We start from the raw sequence: 19,679 nt of genomic DNA on the forward strand, positions 1-19,679 counted from the left end.
CAAAGCCATAGAAGAAAAATCTACAGACCAATATTCCTAATAAAAACAGATACAAAATTTCTCAAAACTAATGAGAATCATACATCATGATCAAGTAGATTCATCAATGGACACAAAGACGATTCAATATTTGCAAATAATGAAGTACAGCCCACCACAACAGAATTTCCAATAAAGATATGATATGATCATCTCAGAAGATACAAAGTGTTTGATAAAATTCAACATTTGAAGGCTGATATCTGCGGAGCCAGCATCCCATATGGGCCATGGCTCCTGTCCCAGCTACTCCACTTCCTATCCAGCATCCTGCTAATGCACCTGGGAAAGCAATCTCTTTCAAGTAAATAAATCTTAACACAAAATCAATGCTTCAGCACAAACAAATTAGGTAAAACAGGAACACACTTTGATGTAAACAGAGGCAGTATATGACAAGCCCAGAGCCACCACCTCATGGGACAGGACAAAGCGTTCCCCGGATCTGGAATTACACAGCAGTTAGGCATGAGGAGGACATTGAAGAGCCCATAAATAAAAAAGGAGAAAATCAAATTAACCCTGTTTGCAGAAAATGTAATTCTATATATAAGAAATCTTATCAACTCAGAGGTGCAAGATATAAAATGACGCAAAAATCAGCACTTTATCAGTATGGAATGTACAACATGAAAATCCTAAAACTTACCCCATTTATAATAGTTACCAAAGTATCTGCCATACTCTTTCAAGGAAAATTAAAAATTGCAATGGGGTATCATCTCATTCCAGTTAGAATCACTATGCTCGAAAGACAAATGTAACTAATGCTACTGAAGGTACGGAGAAAAGAGAACTTTCATTATAGGTAGTATAACCTTTATGGAGAACAGCATGGTGATTTCCCTGAAAATCTAAAACTCCGCATGACCTCAGCTATCCCACTTCAAGGTATATTTCTGAAAAAAAATGAATTTACATGAAAAAGATACATGCACTCCCCAGTTCATTGCACAGCACTAGCTATAGAATCTGAGTCAAATCCCTAGCATAGCTCTCCCTCTCAAAGCTTTACTTGAGATGTGTAGTGGGAAATATGAAGAACACACACACACCTCTTCCATCTGACAGTTCATTTCACAAATATTTTGGCAACAGCCAAGGTGGTGTGAGACTGAAACCAGGAACTCTACTGCTCTCCCAACAAAGGTGGTCGGAGCTCAACTTCTTGCCATCATCTACCACCTCCCAGGTACACTAGTAGGAAGGCTGGCACGAAAGTACAGTGGCCAGAAATTGAATCACACACTTTGATTGTGGGATATGGGCTTCCCAAGCCACAGTATGATCAGCTGGACCTTAGTGACTTCCCTATTAGTGCCCATTTATTTTTGATTTTACTTTTCTTTTTTAAAGCTGTTTAAGATTTTTATTGGAAAAGCAGATTTATAAATAGGAGACAGAAGAACAGCTTTCTTCCATCTACTGGTTCACTCTCCAAATGACTGCAACAGCCAAAGCTGAGCCCATCTAAAGTCAAGTGCCTCCTCCAGGTCTCCCACATGGGTACAGCGTCCCAAGGCCTCCATTTTTCACAGCTGGGACACAAACTGCTGTCTGTGGGGGATGCTGGAACTTCATGGTACAGGATTAGCTAGTTGAGGAATCATGCCAGCCCTACTATCCATTTTCTGATAGTGCCAAGTGGTTTTTATATTTCACACTTAAAATTTGCTTTAGGGCCCGGCGGCGTGGCCTACCGGCTAAAGTCCTCACCTTGAACGTGCCAGGATCCCATATGGGCGCCGGTTCTATCCCGGCAGCTCCACTTCCCATCCAGCTCCCTGCCTGTGGCCCGGGAAAGCAGTCAAGGACGGCCCAAAGCTTTGGGACCCTGCACCCGCGTGGGAGACCTGGAAGAGGTTCCTGGATCCTGGCTTCGGATCGGCATAGCATCTGCCGTTGCACTCACTTGGGGAGTGAATCATTGGACGGAAGATCTTCCTCTCTGTCTCTCCTCTCTGTATATCTGCCTTTCCAATAAATAAATAAATAAATATTTTTTTAAAATTTTGCTTTAAAAGATAATTTTCTTTCCTCATTAAATATTTTAAAATATGCTTCAGTTTTTGACAACGATAGTATATGTAACAAAATCTCTCACTCATGTATATACGCATAGAGGTTCCCAATTTTCATGTTAATCTTTTGCTGGCCATCACCTACTTGTCTTTCTGCATAAATAATTACTCTGACTTTAAATTTAATACTTCATTCCCCAAAAAATGTTCTACTACAATTAAAAAGACAAACTCAGGGCCCGGCGGTGTGGCCTAGCAGCTAAAGTCCTCGCTTTGAACACGCTGGGATCCCATGTGGGCACCAGTTCTAATCCCGGCGGCCCCACTTCCCATCCAGCTCCCTGCTTGTGGCCTGGGAAAGCAGTCAAGGACGGCTCAAAGCCCTGGGACCCTGTACCCACATGGGAGATCTGGAAGAGCTCCTGGCTCCTGGCTTCGGACTGGCTTAACTCCAGCAGTTGGTTGCCATTTGGGGAGTGAATCATTGGACGGAAGATCTTCCTCTCTATTTTTCCTCTTCTCTGTATATCTGCCTTTCCAATAAAAATAAATAAATCTAAATAATAAAAAAAGATAAACCCATTCACCTCAGAAGTTTTAGGGTACACACCAAGCTGAACAAATCATAGACGTTCAATTTAAGTATGCTTAATAAATACTTTTTTAAAATGAAGCACAGGGCCCGGTGCGGTGGCGCAAGTGGTTAAAGGTCCTCGCCTTGCACGCCCGGGATCCCATATGGGCGCCGGTTCTAATCCCGGCAGCCCCGCTTCCCTTCCAGCTCCCTGCCTGTGGCCTGGGAAAGCAGTCGAGGACGGCCCAAAGCTTTGGGACGCTGCACCCACGTGGGAGACCCGGAAGAGGCTCCTGCCTTCGGATCGGCATAGTATTGGCCGTTGCGCTCACTTGGGGAGTGAATCATCGGACGGAAGATCTTCCTCTCTGTCTCTCCTCTCTGTATATCCGCCTTTCCAATGAAAAAATAATTAAAATAAATCTTTAAAAAAAAAAAAAAGAAGCACAATAATACTAATAATAATAATATAAAGTCCCTCTGGAAAATTAGCCTAACACTCAGAACAGCAATGTAAAACTTTCTTCAGATTTACTTATATATTATTATTTCATTGCTATTTTGAATAATCTAAAAGACCAACTTGGCTTATAATCAGATTTTAAATAACTTTTAATTTATTTGAAACCCTTACTTTTCTTAATTTTTATTAACAAAATTAATCTTTTTTCTTTTTTAATTTGAAAGGCAAGGTTACAGAAAGAGGATAAGCAGCAAATCTTCTATCCACTGGTTCACTTGCCAAATTGCCACAATGAGCAGGTTTCTCACAAGGGTATAACAGCCCAAGCTTTCCTAAGCACATTAGCAGGGAGCTGCATTGGAAGTTTAACTGCCAGGACTCAAACCAGTACCCACATGGGATGGTGGTGTTGCATGCAGAAGCTTAATGTGCTATGCCACGATGCCAGTCCCAAAATTAGTTTTTTGGAAGTACTTTTTTCAGTTATTATTTAGTATTAATATGAAAATAACCTGTGCTCCTATAAGTATTGCTTAAGTAGGTTTATGTTAAAAAAAATTTTTTTTTCATACGTTAAATATTTCTAACAAGATTCTGATCTATCATGGTCCCAATCACAATCTGTACAGTACTCATTTGCACATACTGTGCTGTGGGACAAGTCTGTAATAATTAGCCACAAGGTGGCAGCATAAGCCCTTACAGTGGGAAGAGACCAAGATTGTCCAGGTCTTTTTGTTCTCTATTTTTCTTTTTCTGTACCACCTCATCATACATTCAGTGGCTAATTAACTGGAACAGGAAGTCTCCTGGAAAGAAAGATCCCTGTAACCAAGGTAACCTAAAAGTACAGCATGAAAAAGAGTACTGCTATACCACATGCCAGTTGATGGCCAAGTGTTAAATCAAAGTAACAAAATCAAACTCAAAATCACTTTTTAAACAGTCACATGAAACAGCTAAAATCTCTCAAATTGTTCCTTACATTAATGGAGTTAATATGTCAAATTGAAAAGTAAACTTTTACCTATTATTACTTGCTTTACTAATGGGGGAAAAAGAAGCTGATCTGAAGCCAGGAGCCCGGAGCCCCACCGGAAACCTACACAGGTACAAGATCTGATCCCAAGCACCTGGGTCATCCTCCATTGCTTTCCCAGGCTGTAAGCAGGGATAGAGATGGGAGTGCAACAGCTGAGCCATGAACCTGTATGCACACAACGGGCAGTACTTGCAGGCAAATCTTTGAGCCATTGCATCTGCTTATTATATCTTTTCTATGAAATTCCACACAAATAAAATCATAACACGTGACCTTTTTCATTTCACTTTAAACATTTTCAAGGTCACCTTCTTTTAAAGCATGGGACAATACTTCATTCCTTCATACAACTGAATGATGTTTTATTCATTCATCAAACAACAGTCATTTGGGTTGTCACCCTATTTTGCTATTATGAATAATGTGCTCCGAGAACTTGGTAACATATCTGTGTGTGGGCATGCTTTCAATTCTCTTTGTTATATAATAGGAATAGAATTCTGGCTTATGATAATTCTATTTCTATGTTAACATTTTGGGGAAATGCCAGACTGTTTTCCAGAGCAGCTGCATCATTTTACATCCTCCTGAGAGATGTACAGATTCTGCCTTCTCTACATCCCCACCTATAAATGTTTAGCTCATTTTTCTCCTTTGTTTCTGACTAATCTCAATAGACCTCTATGCCAAGTTTATTAACTGTCATGCCTGTTCAAATTTGCTGAAAGCCTGTTTTCATTTTAGTTACTGTACTTTTCAATTCCTAGATTTCTATCTGATTCTTTCTCTACTGGTTATTCAACATTTGGCAAAATTAATCTCATACTTTAGTTTGTTGGACACAGTTTCCTTTAATTCTCTGAATGTATTTTAAGCCACTGCTTATAAGTCTTACTAATTTATAACCATTACTTCACAGTGAATGCTATCCCAAGTATAAAATTTTTAAAACGTTATCCTCAGGTTGGCACAGCAGCCTAGTGGCAGTATATCTTTCAAAACTAAGAGTTACTGGTTAGTCTAAAAGTTAGAATCACATGGCTATATGTGTTCTGCAACTTACAACTATATGCATTTATAAAATCAGAGGAAAATCTTTGGGTTTCTTCACCTTACACAGAGTAAACCAGGTCAGCCGACTTCCTCTAAAGAGCCAGGAGTAAATAATGAATCTTGAAAGTGTATAGTCTGTTGTGATCATTTAATTCTGTTTCATTATAGTATGAAAACATCTAAGTAAACTGACATGGCTATGTTTTAATATAACGTCACTTATAAATACATTTGGGAAGCTCCATTTGATCTTTGGGCTACAATTCGCCAAATACTGGTATAAAAGATGAGAGGCTGTCATCTAATACAAAATGTTATTAAACATGCCAAAATTTTTAAAAATTTGAATGGTGAGCCAAGAAATCCTCCAGGGATCACTGCCACTTTGTGTATTTACAGGAAATGTGATTTCAAATTCAGTAAACTCTATATAGTTTAATCAATGTTTTATATACTATAAGTACCAGAAAATCACTTACATGTCCATAATCACCATAAGGTGGAGAGTAAGAAACACACTTTTCCAATGGATGTTGTGATTCGCTTCTGTGAGAGAATGCATCCAGAAAGTTGCCTCCAATTCCAGTCTTATGTAAACTGGTTTTATTTGCAAGGGCTAAAGACAAAATTAACACATTTTATTCAGAATACATTTTGCAAATTATAAACAGAATGCAAAACTCATTAACACACAATACAAATCTTAGTTTGCATTTTATCTATGTTTATTTTATCCAAAGGAAATTAGATGTAGTATATGATACTGCTTCATTTGTTTGAAACAAGAAAAACTAGAAACTGTTTATATATCTAATCTTTAAAACAAGAGGTACAAAAAAGTGAAATAAGTGTTTTGTTACTAGAACAGCTGTTGCTTTCAATGTTCAGACCCGACCAATACACAGTATTTATTGTCAATATGTATATTTTTGTAAAAATGGTGGTCATATTAGAAACACATTTTAATTTTTCAGGAAGTTATTTCATAAAAAAGATATAAAAGGAAGTCAATTTTTCTGAGGTCACAATTTATAGACTTATTTTCCCAGATTTGCTTTTCATGCATCTGCAGTCAAAAGTGCCTGTAGGTCAAACTGCCTTAGAGATAATTTCATAGAAGTTATTTGTATGCAGATATCCTTCAATTAAATTTAGTTGTGTGATATTTCATTTTGAGTTATTTACTTAACCACCTCCAATAATAAATACTGATATACTTGTAGTTGATATCTTTGTGCCTAGAGCACACATTTGTGATTCTTCCCACAAAACTGAATGCTAGCTGATTTATACTACCTGAAGGAGGAAGGGGAAGTAAGTAAGAATTGTATTTTGATTTGTTGCTCAGCCCTTTTTAGAGTAGCTCATACACTACTGATATACTAGATTGCTGAGATTTTTAAACCTATGATTCACAAAAAAAATCAATCAATCAATCAAACATCAACTCCAAATAATTCTTTTGCTCCCATTATTTTCAACCATGATTCAATAAACATTATATTCTTTATAGAAATAGCATAAAAAATCTTTAATACCTACCGTCTTAAACTTTAGTTCTTTTTTTTTTTTCCCAGTTTAATCAATAGGGTTATGATAAAGGGCTTAACATGTCAACAGGTAGTATTTGTTTTCATTGAGTCAAAATTAAACTCAGTTATAGCAAGTTTACAATAAAATTCTGAGAGCCCTTACTTACAAGATAAGCATACACTGGGCAACACACTTGCCAAATTCAAATACGGATTTTTACTGAGCCGGATTTCTTTTGGTGGTTCTCCCAGGAGTGAAGTCTGATTTTTAGATGTAGCCTATTTATCAAAACAAAAGAAGTGGTGCTTACTAATAGGTAAGACAAAAATAAAACTCTACACACATATCTGCTACAGTAACAATCTGTGGAATTTTTGATAATATATTAACTTGTACAATACTGAGCTAAATGATCTAAACATTTTATTTTTCGTTGGCTTTTTTTTAAGCAAAAAAGGATTATTTATTCACTTAAAAGACAGAGATAGAGATATTCCATCCTCTGAATAACTCCCCAAATGCCTGTAATAGCAAGGCTGTTACAACAAAGCCATGAGCCAGAGGAAAAAAACCTATGCTAGTATTACAGAACTTTAGAACTGAAAGAGAAATAAGCATCAGGTAAAACCTTCTCACTTGAACCATAATTCCTCTTCACTAGAAAAAACAAACTTCACACGTGTCCTATTTCAAAAAATGTTATTAAACGAGCACTGTAAGTGCTAGTGTGTCATGACTGTCCCACTTCCAATCCAGCTCCCTTTCATAGCAGTGAAGACAGCAAAGGACGCAATCCTGCACCCACGTGGGAAAGTAGAAACTGCCACCCCTGGATGCAGATCTGATTAGCTCCATGTGTTGCAACCATCTAGGGAGTGAACCAGTACATGGAAAACCTCTGTGTCTTTTTGTAAAACCTGCCTTTCAAATAAAAAAATTATTAAAAAAAAAAAATAAGTAAAGCAGAGTTTCTATCCTTCAGAAACTGAGACTACTGTATATGACAGTTCAAGTAAGTTTTTTTTTTAAAGACTTGTTTGGAAAGTTGGATTTACAGATAGAAGCAGAGACAGAAAGATCTTCCATCTGCTGGTTCACTCCCCGAGTGGCTGCAACAAACAGGCTGAACACATCTGAAGCCAGGGTGCAGGGTCCCAAGGCTTTGGGCTGTCTTCTACTGCTTCCCCAGGCCACAAGCAGGGAGCTGAAAGGGAAGTGGAGCAGCTGGGATATGTACCGGAGCCCATATAGGATCCTGGTACACACCAGGCAAGGACTTCATCCACTACGCTAGCATGGAGGACCCTCAAGTTATAAGCAAAAACCCTACATATATAAGTGGTGCCCAGCTGCAGGCAACTGCCTAGGTTGCCTTTGTATCTTGGCAAGTGTTATCACTGCTGGGAGAAAAGCAGCCAACAATGGAGCTGGCTATTAATGCCCGCTCTGATAACTATACCAGTGTGTCAATATAGTGCCTATTTTTTTTTTCTTAAGATACTGGGAGAAGGTGGCAGAGAGCCTGCTGTGCCACCATGTGTGCTCACCAACCAGGTACACCCTACACCACTGCCATCTCCACGAGCACAAGGAGAAGGGTATACTGGTAAGGAAAAGCGGACCGGGGATGGACCAGAATAGGGACCATTGAGGGCTTGTTTGACATATAAAATGATTTCTGGGGTCAGGTCACTGCATCTACAGCTAATCAAAGGTGCTGAGATGGGGTAGATCAGAAAGGAGATCCTCCCTGGGTCAGGCAGGGTCAAGTATCAGATCATGTGCACAAGAGCCAGGGTTCGGGGAGGACCAAGTCAGGCTAGGTCACAGAATCCACCAGTGCTCACAATAGTCGTATTTGGGGTAGGTCTGGTAGGGGTTCTTTAGGGTCACCCCAGCTAGGCTGTAGCACCACCACCGAGTGTTGGGACTGGGGGTAGGCCACATGAGGCTTTGTCACAACACCTGTTAGCATGCACAAGAACCAGGTCTGGGCGCATGCTGGGCTGGGCTGGGCTAGGCTAGACTGTAGCATCCACAGTTACATGCAAAAGCCTGGGCATGGGGCAGGCTGAACTGGTCTAGGCTAGGTTGCAGAACCCACTAGTCAATATAAGAGCTAGGTCTGGGCAGAGCAAGCTGCAGCTTAGGCCAGGCCTGGTCAAGGTACTCAGGGGGTTTTCCAGCAGGTGCAGTAAGAACCAGGTCTGGTGGGTAGGCCAGACCAGGCCGCAACACCCATGGTGCACATGTCAGGGATAGGATGGGCCAGGCCACAGCACTCAGTGGCATGTGGACACACAAGAGCTGAGTTTAAGAAGCAAAGGCACCCCTTGCTTCATGCAGGAACCAGCAATAGGGGTTGGACAGACTGGGTTGGGATACAGCAGCTGCGGCTGACATAAGCATGAGAGTTGATTCTGGAGGTCGGTCTAGAAGGTATCCTCAGCAATCTGCCAACTAGGTGGCAACTCTAACTTGAAGAAAGTTAGGGATGCATCTGTGAATGGGATGGGAAAGCCTGCAGCAGCCACTCACAAGAATGAGAGCCAGGTATGGGCACAGACTGGGCTGAGTTGCAGTGTGCCCTGAAGCCAAGTCTGGGGACCAACTCAGTAGGGTCTCTTAGAAGTCAGCCTGATGGGTCCATGCCATGGGATTCCCAATCTCAAGGAACCCTAACATGGTCATCTGGTCTGGCTTTGAAGCAAATGTTGTTTGGCTGCTGACTATGTGTAAGGCAAAACATACTGGAATATACATGAAAGACAGGGCAGCTAGTCTACCTGATTCAACAGAAGCCCTTGAGTGGCTCACCAAAGGATGGAAAGAACAGGTTGAACAACACTAGAGGCCAAATTCTCCATCTAGTATTTAAGGCTATGGACACACCAAAACAGCGAGCCAGCTAGCAAATAGGGAAAGTGGTATCTCACATCTGGTGCAAGGAAGCCAAACCCAGCTCAGAACAACTAAGACTACTCAAGCAACATCCTCAGGACTCTTCCCCCATCAGGGTCCCTGGGGCGAAATCAGTAGAGATCAGGGTCCTCTGGTGCTGATGTGATCTGGCAGCAAGCAGTGGTGCAGTATCTTACATACCCTTCCATTCTCCCTGCTGCAGAGTCACCAGAGGGAGGGTGGGGGTCTTTTCCCTTACTTCCCTTTTTCACCCCCATTCTTTCCCATGCCATCACTTGAATGTAGCAATACATCCATGAAACAAACATTTAAAAATACATTTAAATTCAAAACATTTATGTTGGAGCTAAGACCGTTACAAACACACATATTTGGTGATATAGTTGTCACTTGGGATATCTGCATCTCATCACCAAGTGCCTGGGTTCTAGTCTTATCTCCCCTTCTACTTTCTGCTTCATGAAAATGAACATCCTAACAGGCAATAATGAAATAAATGCATACTGGAAAAAGCACAGTAGCCACGTAGCTAAATCCTCACCTTCAATGCCCTAGGATCCCACTAAGGCACTGGTTTGTATCCCGGCAGCTCCCTGCTTGTGACCTGGGAAGACAACTGAAGACAACTCAATGCCTTGGGACCCTGCACCCATGTGGGAGACTTGGAAAAAGCTCCTGGCTCGTAGCTTTGGATCAGCTCAGCTCCAGCCATTTGAGCCACATGGAAGGTAAATCAACAGAGCAAAGACCATACTCTTGCTATCTCCTACTCTCTGTATCTACTTTCTAATTAAAAAAAGAAATGCATATCAAAAAGTACCCAGCAATAATAAAAAAAGACAAAAAAAAAAAAAAAAAAAAAGTGCCCAGCAAAGTCTGACAGTTTTCTGTAAATATTCAGACTAGCAAGATATAGTCATAATGGGGGTTAATTCTGGCTATACATGACATTAACTTATAAACAACTGCTCTTTCTGCTGGTCTGTTTGGTTTGACCAGAAGCAGAGACAGAGGAGCAGGTCCCAGATGGGCAGTGCGGGAACAGGGTGGATTTCACAGCCCAGTCAGCCTCCTAAAGCCAAACTGGGTGCCATCTTGTTTAAGGAGGCAAAAGCGATGGGGCAGGACTGCGCATGCACTGAATTGGGAGTGAACTCATTTCTGCCTCAGTGAACTGCAACACTGTGGCATCCTACAGGTTCCATCCCCAAGATAGGTCTGGGTAGCCCTCAGACCTGAGGCCAGCAGATCAAGAACTCTAGTAGTGAAACATCAGGCGCCTTTTAGTATGGTGTGGCAAAGAATTTAAGACTGCAGAGGACAACAGTGAGCTGCGCATGTGCTGAGCTTGGCAAGAATTCACTGAGCTCAGTGCATTGCACTGGTCCCGCAGGAAAATAATAATGACTACGAATTTGTTCAGGTCAAAAAGGATACGTATGGCCCTCCGACCTAACGGCCAATAGGCTCTGACAAGATCAGCACCAACAACAACCGAGGTATACAGGACACCTGGTGTCTCTCTAATCCTGGGAACTGCTGGAACTAGAAGTGGGAGAAAGGTTGTACAGACAACAGTGCAGCCTCAGCAAGGTAGCACAGAAGGTGGAGACTGGTGAGCGAGAAGCTGGGGCTACAGAGACCATGACGGAAACCTAAAATAAGAACCCAGACCTGGAACTCACTGGAGGTTGTAGCAGAAGTGACTGCAAACAAAGAGTTGTGTACCAATCGAACTGTAGACCTGTGGGTGACACAGCTTAGCAACCTACTCCAAGAGATGAATCTGCTAACCAGAAGTACAATGACCAAGAGCAAAACAAGAGACAGAGGCACAGTGAGTATTACTGAAGACTTCCCTGCAAAGGAGCAAAATCCTTTGCCAACCTCAGTGTTCACTGAGGAAGACATGGAGAAATTAGGGGATACAGAATTCAGAAAACTCATTTTAAAGCTTCTGATCAACAATGAGAAGCACATGCAAGAGTTCAAAATTTTAAGGAAGCAATAAAGCAAATCAAGGCTGATATCAGAAATTAAGAACACAGTAGAGCAAATTAAAAGTATAGTAGAGAGTCTCCAAAGTAGAATGAAACAAGCAGAAGAAAGAATCTCAGCATTGGAAGATATTTCCTGTCGTCAGGCGGAAACAAATGGCGGGAAGCTGAGCTGGGTCAAGCTAAAAAAAGTATTCAAGAATTGAAAGACACTATTAAGAGGCCAAATATAGGAGTTATGGGAGTCCCAGAAGGTGCAGAAAGAGAAACTGGTTTTATAAATGTATTTAATAAAATAATCAAGGAAAATTTCCCTAATCAAGAGAAAGAATTGGGAAACAACATCCAGGAGGGACGCAGAACTCCCAACAGACTTGACCAAAAGAGATATTCACTAAGATACATGATCATTAAGCTCTCTTCAAGCGAACATAAGGAAAAGACTCTTAAATGTGCATGTGAAAAAAATCAGTTGACATGTAAAGGAATGCCATTCAAACTCACAGGAGATCTCTCAGAGGAAACTCTACAGGCAAGAAGAGAATAGAGTAATATATTCCAGATTCTAAAAGAAAAAAAAAATTGTCGGCCTAGGATAACATACCCCACAAAGCTTTCTTTCATCTTTGAAAATGAAATAAAATTCTTCCACAGTGAAGAAAAGTTAAAAGAATTTGCCCCTTCCAAACCTGCCCTACAAATGATACTTCAAGAAGAGGAATAGCACCCACCAAAACCAAAGGCAAATGGGAAGAACAGCCCAGTAAAATGACAACAGAAGACTAAATCAATGAACAACCCATTCCTAAAATGATAGGACCAAAGTACCACCCATGTATATTTAACTCTGAATGTAAAGGGCTTAAGCTCAATCAAACGTCACAGATTAGTAGACTGGATCAAAAAACAAAGCTCATCTATTTGTTGTCTAGAAGAGACACATTTCACCAACAAAAATCAGTGGAAACTATATTGCATGGGATTTGATGCCTCTTCAAAACACTTTCTTCTGATTAAATTCTTCAATGACTCATAGATCATACAATAGCATCATTTTCAAGAAGGTTCTTATCTTTTTTTTTTAAAGATTTATTTTTATTATTTTTTATTGGAAAGGCAGATATACAGAGAGGAGAGACAGAGAGGAAGATCTTCCGTCCGATGATTCACTCCCCAAGTGAGCCGCAACGGCCGATACTATGCCGATCCGAAGCCAGGAGCCTCTTCCGGGTCTCCCACATGGGTGCAGGGTCCCAAAGCCTTGGGCTGTCCTTGAATGCTTTCCCGGGCCACAAGCAGGGAGCTGGAAGGGAAGCGGGGCTGCCGGGATTAGAACCGGCGCCCATATGGGATCCCGGGCATGCAAGGCGAGGACCTAACCACTTGCGCCACTGCGCCAGGCCCCAAGAAGGTTCTTGATTTTCATTTCTTCAGCTACATGTTAGTCATTTAGTATCATGTTATTTAATTTCATGGTGTTGTTAATTTCTTTTTTTCCCCTGATGCTGATTTTGTTTTGTGGCTCTTCATTTAAGGGGACGAATAGTAGCTGTGTAATGGAGATTGTCATAACTAGTAACATGTCATTTAACTTCATGTCAATGTAAATTTCTATTTTTCTATTGTTGATTTTATATTATGACTTTTCATTTGAGGGGATGTACAGTAGCTGTGAAATGGAGACTAATATCCAGATGTGAGGATACAATGCAATATGCATTTCTACTTCCAGACAAAGATGGACTTACAATGAAACTGCTTACTATATATTGACAATAGGATTCTGGACTCTCTGCCATTGTCCACGACCACAATGACGGACATATAACTGTGTAAGAAGAATTATACTTTAGTAATAATATAGAGAAACTAGGTGGGACTGGGGGGGATTGGGGCAGGGATAAGAGAAATACCAGGAGCCTATGGAACTGTATCATAAAATAATAATAAAATGTAAAAAAAAAAAAAATCAATGAACAACCCATTGCTAAAATGACAGGATCAAATTACCACCTATTTCTATTAACATTGAATAAAAAGGGCTTAAACTCATTAATCAATCATCATAGATTAGTAGATTGGATTAAAAAACAAAACCCATCTATTTGTTGCCTATAAAAGACACATCTGGGCCCGGCACGGTGGCGCAAGTGGTTAAAGGTCCTCGCCTCGCACGCCCGGGATCCCATATGGGCGCCGGTTCTAATCCCGGCAGCCCCGCTTCCCTTCCAGCTCCCTGCCTGTGGCCTGGGAAAGCAGTCGAGGACGGCCCAAAGCTTTGGGACCCTGCACCCATGTGGGAGACCCGGAAGAGGCTCCTGGCTTCGGATCGGCATAGTATCGGCCCGTTGCGCTCACTTGGGGAGTGAATCATCGGACGGAAGATCTTCCTCTCTGTCTCTCCTCTCTGTATATCTGCCTTTCCAATGAAAAAATAATAAAAAATAAAAAAAAATCTTTAAAAAAAAAAATAAAAAAATAAAATAAAAAAAAAAGACACATCTCACCAACAAAGATCAGCGTAAACTATATCTCATGGATTTTGATATTTTTTGATAGCTTCATCTCTTCAAAAACACTTTCTTCTGATTAAATTCTTCAGTGACTCAAAGATCATACAGAAGCATCATTTTCTTCAAGAAGGTTCTGATTTTCTTTTTCATTTCTTCAGCAACACATTAGTCATTCACAGTAGCATGTTATTTAACTTCATGGTGCTATTAATTTTTTTTTCTTCCTGTTGTTGATTTTGTATTGTGGCTTTTCTTTAAAGGGATGTATAGTAACTGTGTAATAGCGACTATCATATCCAGAAAGTGAGGATACAATGCAGTATGCATCTCTAGTTCCAGACAAAGACAGACTCCCAATGAAACTGTTTCTTATATCTTGATAATAGGATGCTGGACTCTCTGCCACTGTCCATGCCCACAATGATGGACATAGGACTGTGTATGAAGTACTATACTATAGTAATGATATAGGGGAACTCAGTGAGGGGGGAAACGAATTGGGAAGGGGATAAGGGAAATCCCAGGGCCTATGGAACTGAATCACATAATGATAATAATAAAAAGTAAAATTTTAAAAATAAATAGAATTTCCTTATAAAATAAAAACCAATGAATATTTATCTTCACAAGTAAATTCTCCCAAACATCTGAAAAGAAACTAATTCAACTCTCTTTAGATTCGCATTAAGAGGAAAGAACCTCATTTTGGGAGGGCAGCATTGGCCAGGTATCCCAGGATGATAACAACAAAAAAATTACAGATCAGTATACCTTATGAACAGCAAAGTAAAAATTCTCAACAGAACATTAGCAAAACAAAGTCCGAAGTTTAAAAGGATTATACACCCCAGCTACTGGTAAATGCCTAGGCTGCCCTGTACCTAGGCAAGTGTTAAAATGCTGATACAAAAGAGACTAATAGCTGGTGGGCATTCTGGGCCTGTTTAATGCCAAAACTGTCCTAACTGTATCAGTGTGCCAGCATAGTTGCCTCGCCTATTTTTTTATAGGTATGTTGTGGGCACACAGTGGCACACCAGGTCTAGGGAACCAAGCAAATGTGCATGCAATCCAGGCAGGTAGGCCTGGCTCAAGGCCAGCAAGCCACACTGTTGAAAGAACTGTGCATTTATGGGTGAGGGGGCTGTAGATTGCTCAGGGAAGAGGGTATTGGGATGTGTGGGAGGGAGGACTACTGAGTGAGAATGGCACAGGTCAGAAATGACTTCTAGCAGACTTCTACCAACGAAGCTACTGCACTTGGCAGTTAAACAATGGGTCTGAGACTGGGTGAAATGGAGCAGACCATTGTGTCCCCCCACGTAGGAGACCTGAGCTGAGCTAACTGCAGTAGCCCACTGCCCACCAGTGTACATGAAAGCAATGGCTGGGGGATTTTGGCAGGCCTAGACCACAGTACCCACCAGCAAGTGTTGGAATAGGTCACATTAGCCTGAGCCATGACACTAACCAGCATGCCAGAGAACCAGGTCTGGGACAGACTCTGTGGGTTATGTGGGCTCACCCCATAATACCTGCTGGTTTACTCAAGAGCTAGGAGTAGTGATGGGCTCAGTTAGGCATCACTATGAAACCCCAAGACACCTGGGCACCATGGTTGGGAACAGACTGTGCTGGTCCAAAATGCAGCACCAACAGATGAACCCAAGAACTGGGTGTGGGACAGACCAGGCTGCAGCACACACCAGCACACACAAAGCCCGAGACTGGAGAACAGAGTCTGCTGGCTAAGTGCCTAGCACCGGCTAGCAAGCATGAGATCCGGATCTGGGAGGGGGCCTGGTGGGGGATCCTGAACTCCCCTGTTGAGTTGTACACCTCCCGCTGGTGACCACATGACTTAGAGCAGGCCAGACGAAGCTGCTCCACTTGTTGTGGTGGGAGGAGTTTCCGACTGACCCAAACCTTAGCATACTGGCAAGCACAGGAGCCAGGTTGAGATGCAGGCATGCTGGGTATGGCTAGGCATCAAATGACAAAGGCCAAGAAGGGGGATTGGCTATGCCCAGCTGGGTCAGAGAAAACACCAGCACACACAAGATCTGTAGCTGGGAACAGGCCTGGCAGGAGATCTAAGTGGATGCCCCTGCTAGGTTGCAGTTCCCAAGGGTGTGAGTCAAACTAGGGGTGACAAATTGGGCTGAGAATGGCTGCAGCATCCCTCATCATGGGTGTGGGCTGGGTCTTGGGTATGCCAGGCTGGAATAGGTTTCAGCACCACTGCTGTATGTAATAATCAGTGTGTGAAGGACTGGATGCACTAAGTCTTGACACCTGGTGAACCATGGGAGAGCTGGGTCTGGAAGTGAGCCAGGCAGGACTGAGTTGTAGCACTCAATGTTAAAAGACAAAATAGTTGTGGGCCAGAATTGACTGGGAGACTGCAAACTCCAGTGTGTGTGTAGGCTGACATGGGTGACGGATTGAGCTGGACCACACACTGGAGGGCACAAACAGGAGTCAGGTTTGTGGTCACCTCTAGTAAAGTTTCTCTGGGGAGACTTAAAACTGGACCACTGGTCTCAAAACTCCAACCACAGGGCAAATCACATCTGACCATGTAGTGCATGTGTCAGAAATGACCTTGGTTGCTAAAACCTGTGTAGTGGACAGAATGCTGAGACAACACAGCTCACTGAGGTCTGCAGAGGACATCTAGTACCATGGTAGAGAATGGAGGGAAGAATAAATTGGACAACTCTCCAGGCCAAGCCTTGACAGCAAGTATCTGGGTAAACGGAGACTCTAAGATGGACTGTGTCAGCCAACGAAACTTGGGGCAACAAAATCAGCAGCATCTCAGAGCTGTTGGAACCACTTGGGCAGTGCCCTCAAGACATGATCCACACTGGGGACCCAAGCATGACATTGAATGGCCATCGTTCATCCTTTCTCCCATATACAGAAGGGTGGGGAGGGGAAGGAACAATTGTCTCATTCACTTTTCCTCATTCCTTGACCCTTCCTACTCTGATCACTGGTCCATATGGGCATTCATCCTCCAACTATGTAATCATCATCAAAGATAAAAGAAATTTCCTTACAAAAAAATTATACAATATGATCAATCTATTTCTAGAATGTAAGAATGGTTCAACATGTAAAACTCTGGGTACAGGACAATGTGTTAATCTACCACTTGCATCACTAGTATCCCACACTGTATCCAATATTGGAGTCCTGGCACTCTGATTCTAATCCAGCTTCTTGTTATTGTGCCTGGGAAGGCAGCAGATGACAGTCCAAGTACTTGGGTCTCTGCTATTCAATGGAAGTCCAGTTCCTGATTTTGGCCAGGCCCAGTCCTTAATGTTGTGGCCACTTGAGAAGTGAACCAGCATATGGTTCACTCTACCTTTCAAAAAAATCAATCAATGTGAAGAAGATGTTGTAGTGCAATAGTTAAGACCCCTATCACAATGCTTAGTTCAAATCCCTACTACTCTGCTTTCAATACAGTTTCCCGTTATTGCACATCCTGGGAGGCAGCAGATGATGACATAAATACTCGGACTCCTGGCACCCATGTTAGAGACCAGGACCAGAGCTGGCTGTTGCTGGCATTTGATGAGTCAACAGATGGAAGGTCTATCCCTGACTCTGTCTTTCTCTCTGCCTTAGAAACAAACCAAAAAGTGAATTAATGTAATATACCACATTAACAGAATGAATAATAATAAAAAATCTCAACCGACACAGAAACAGCACTAAACAAAATTAAGCACCCATTAAGAAAACACTAAATAAAATAGGAGAAGAATAAAATCATCGATACAATACAGGTCATGTATGATCAGCTGATAGCTAAATTACATTCAATAAGAAAAGACTTTTTCCTCTAAAATCAGGAACAAGAAAAGAAAAGAACACCCATGTTTATTGCTGATTTTAAGGAGAGTATTGGAAGTTCTAGCTGGCACAATTAGGGAAGCCATTTAAAACATTTAAATTAAAAAGTAAAATTACGAGCCCAGCTCAGTAGCCTGGTGACTAAAGTAATTTGCAACTGCCAGGATCCCATACAGGCAGTTAAGTCGTGTCCTGGCTGCCCCTCTTCCCATCCAGCTCCCTGCTGGTAGCCTGGGAAAGCAGGAGAAGACAGCTCAAAGCCTTGGGACCCTGTACCGGCAGGGGAGATCTGGCTCCTGGCTTCGGATCAGTGCAGCTCTGGCCATTGCAGCCCCTTGGGAATCAATGGATGGAAGATCTTTCTCTCTCACCTCTTCTCTGTATATCTGACTTTCCAATAAAAAAAATTAAAAATAAATTTAAAACAAGTAAAATTACCTTTAACTGTAGATGACATAATCTTATATGTTAAAAAATCTAAACATTACACACATGAGGCTTGTGCCATGGCATAGTAGATTAACCTGTCACCCATGGTGCTGGCACCCCGTAGCAGCACTGGCTCAAGTCCCAGCTGCTTCACTTCAGACTCAACTCCCTGTTTATGTGTCGAGGAAAGCAAAGGAAGAAGGCACAAATACTCAGGTCCCTGGCACCCACACAGGAAATTCACATGACACTCCTAGCTCCTGGTTTCAGGCTGGCCCAGCTCCAGCTGTTGGGGTCATGTGGGGCAGGAACCAGCAAATGAAAGATCATTCTCTCTGCCTCTCCCTCTTTATTTAAAATAAATAATCTTAAAATACATATATACTCATACATGGGGTTCCTGTAAGAATAAACTAATTTAGCCAGGTTGCAGAATACCAAAATCAAGCTAGTAGGTTAAAAAGAACGTCATTTACAATAGCATCAAAATACTTGCTAATTAACTGGGGTAAAAGTCTTATATCCTACAGAACCGACCCAGCAACTGCCACCACCAGCTGATCAGGGCGATGGACTGTGCTGGGCCCTGTACTTGCTAGTACATACAAGGATCTGGTCTGGGAACACCTCAAAGTCTCTTTGGGAATTTCCCCAATTGAACTGCCAGACGTAGAACCCTAACCATGAAAAGACAGAGGACAAAAGTTGGCAGTGAAAAACTGGGCAAACAGAGACTATCCACCTTTACCTCAAATACATGAAGGAAACAATATAGAAATAATAGTCTTACCCACTTTCCTGTAGCCCTTGAACCTTTATACCCTAATTAGCTATGTAAAGATTGTCAGAAATATAATTTAAAAAATGGAAAAAAAAGTCTTATACCTTCTTTCATGCTGAAAAAACTTACCAATAAATATAAATGGAAAAACAATCTGTGTTCATAGATTCAAAGACTTAGTATTTCTATCTGTGGTCAACATTATCCAAATCAATACAGTCAATATATTCTTTACCCAGATTATAGTGCTATCCAATATTATCATTACCCAGATTCAATACAATCCTTCTCAGGATCGCAATTGTGCTTTTTGGCAGAAACAAAAAACTCTATCCTAAAATTCAGGGGTCCAAATAGATAAAACCAACTTGAAAAAGACAAAAAAGAACAAAGCCAGACATTGTACTTCCTAGCTTCAAAACTTACCACAAAGCTATAATAA

General features: G+C 41.5%; 1 protein-coding gene across 1 annotated transcript in view; it reads right to left on the reverse strand.

Moving 5' to 3' along the window:
* The window catches only part of RAVER2 (ribonucleoprotein, PTB binding 2), a 63,693-nt gene that overhangs the window by 638 nt on the left and 43,376 nt on the right, over positions 1–19,679 (reverse strand). The window contains exons 9-10 of the mRNA XM_040978421.1: positions 6,892–7,003; positions 5,672–5,808 (exon numbers count right to left, since the gene is read on the reverse strand). Of these exons, the coding sequence (XP_040834355.1) occupies positions 5,672–5,808; positions 6,892–7,003 (249 nt within the window). The remainder of the gene's footprint in view (positions 1–5,671; positions 5,809–6,891; positions 7,004–19,679) is intronic.

The sequence above is a fragment of the Ochotona curzoniae genome, unplaced genomic scaffold (assembly GCF_017591425.1).
Source record: "Ochotona curzoniae isolate NIBS_2020 unplaced genomic scaffold, NIBS_Ocur_1.0 contig_291, whole genome shotgun sequence".
In the NCBI taxonomy this organism is placed as follows: domain Eukaryota; kingdom Metazoa; phylum Chordata; class Mammalia; order Lagomorpha; family Ochotonidae; genus Ochotona; species Ochotona curzoniae.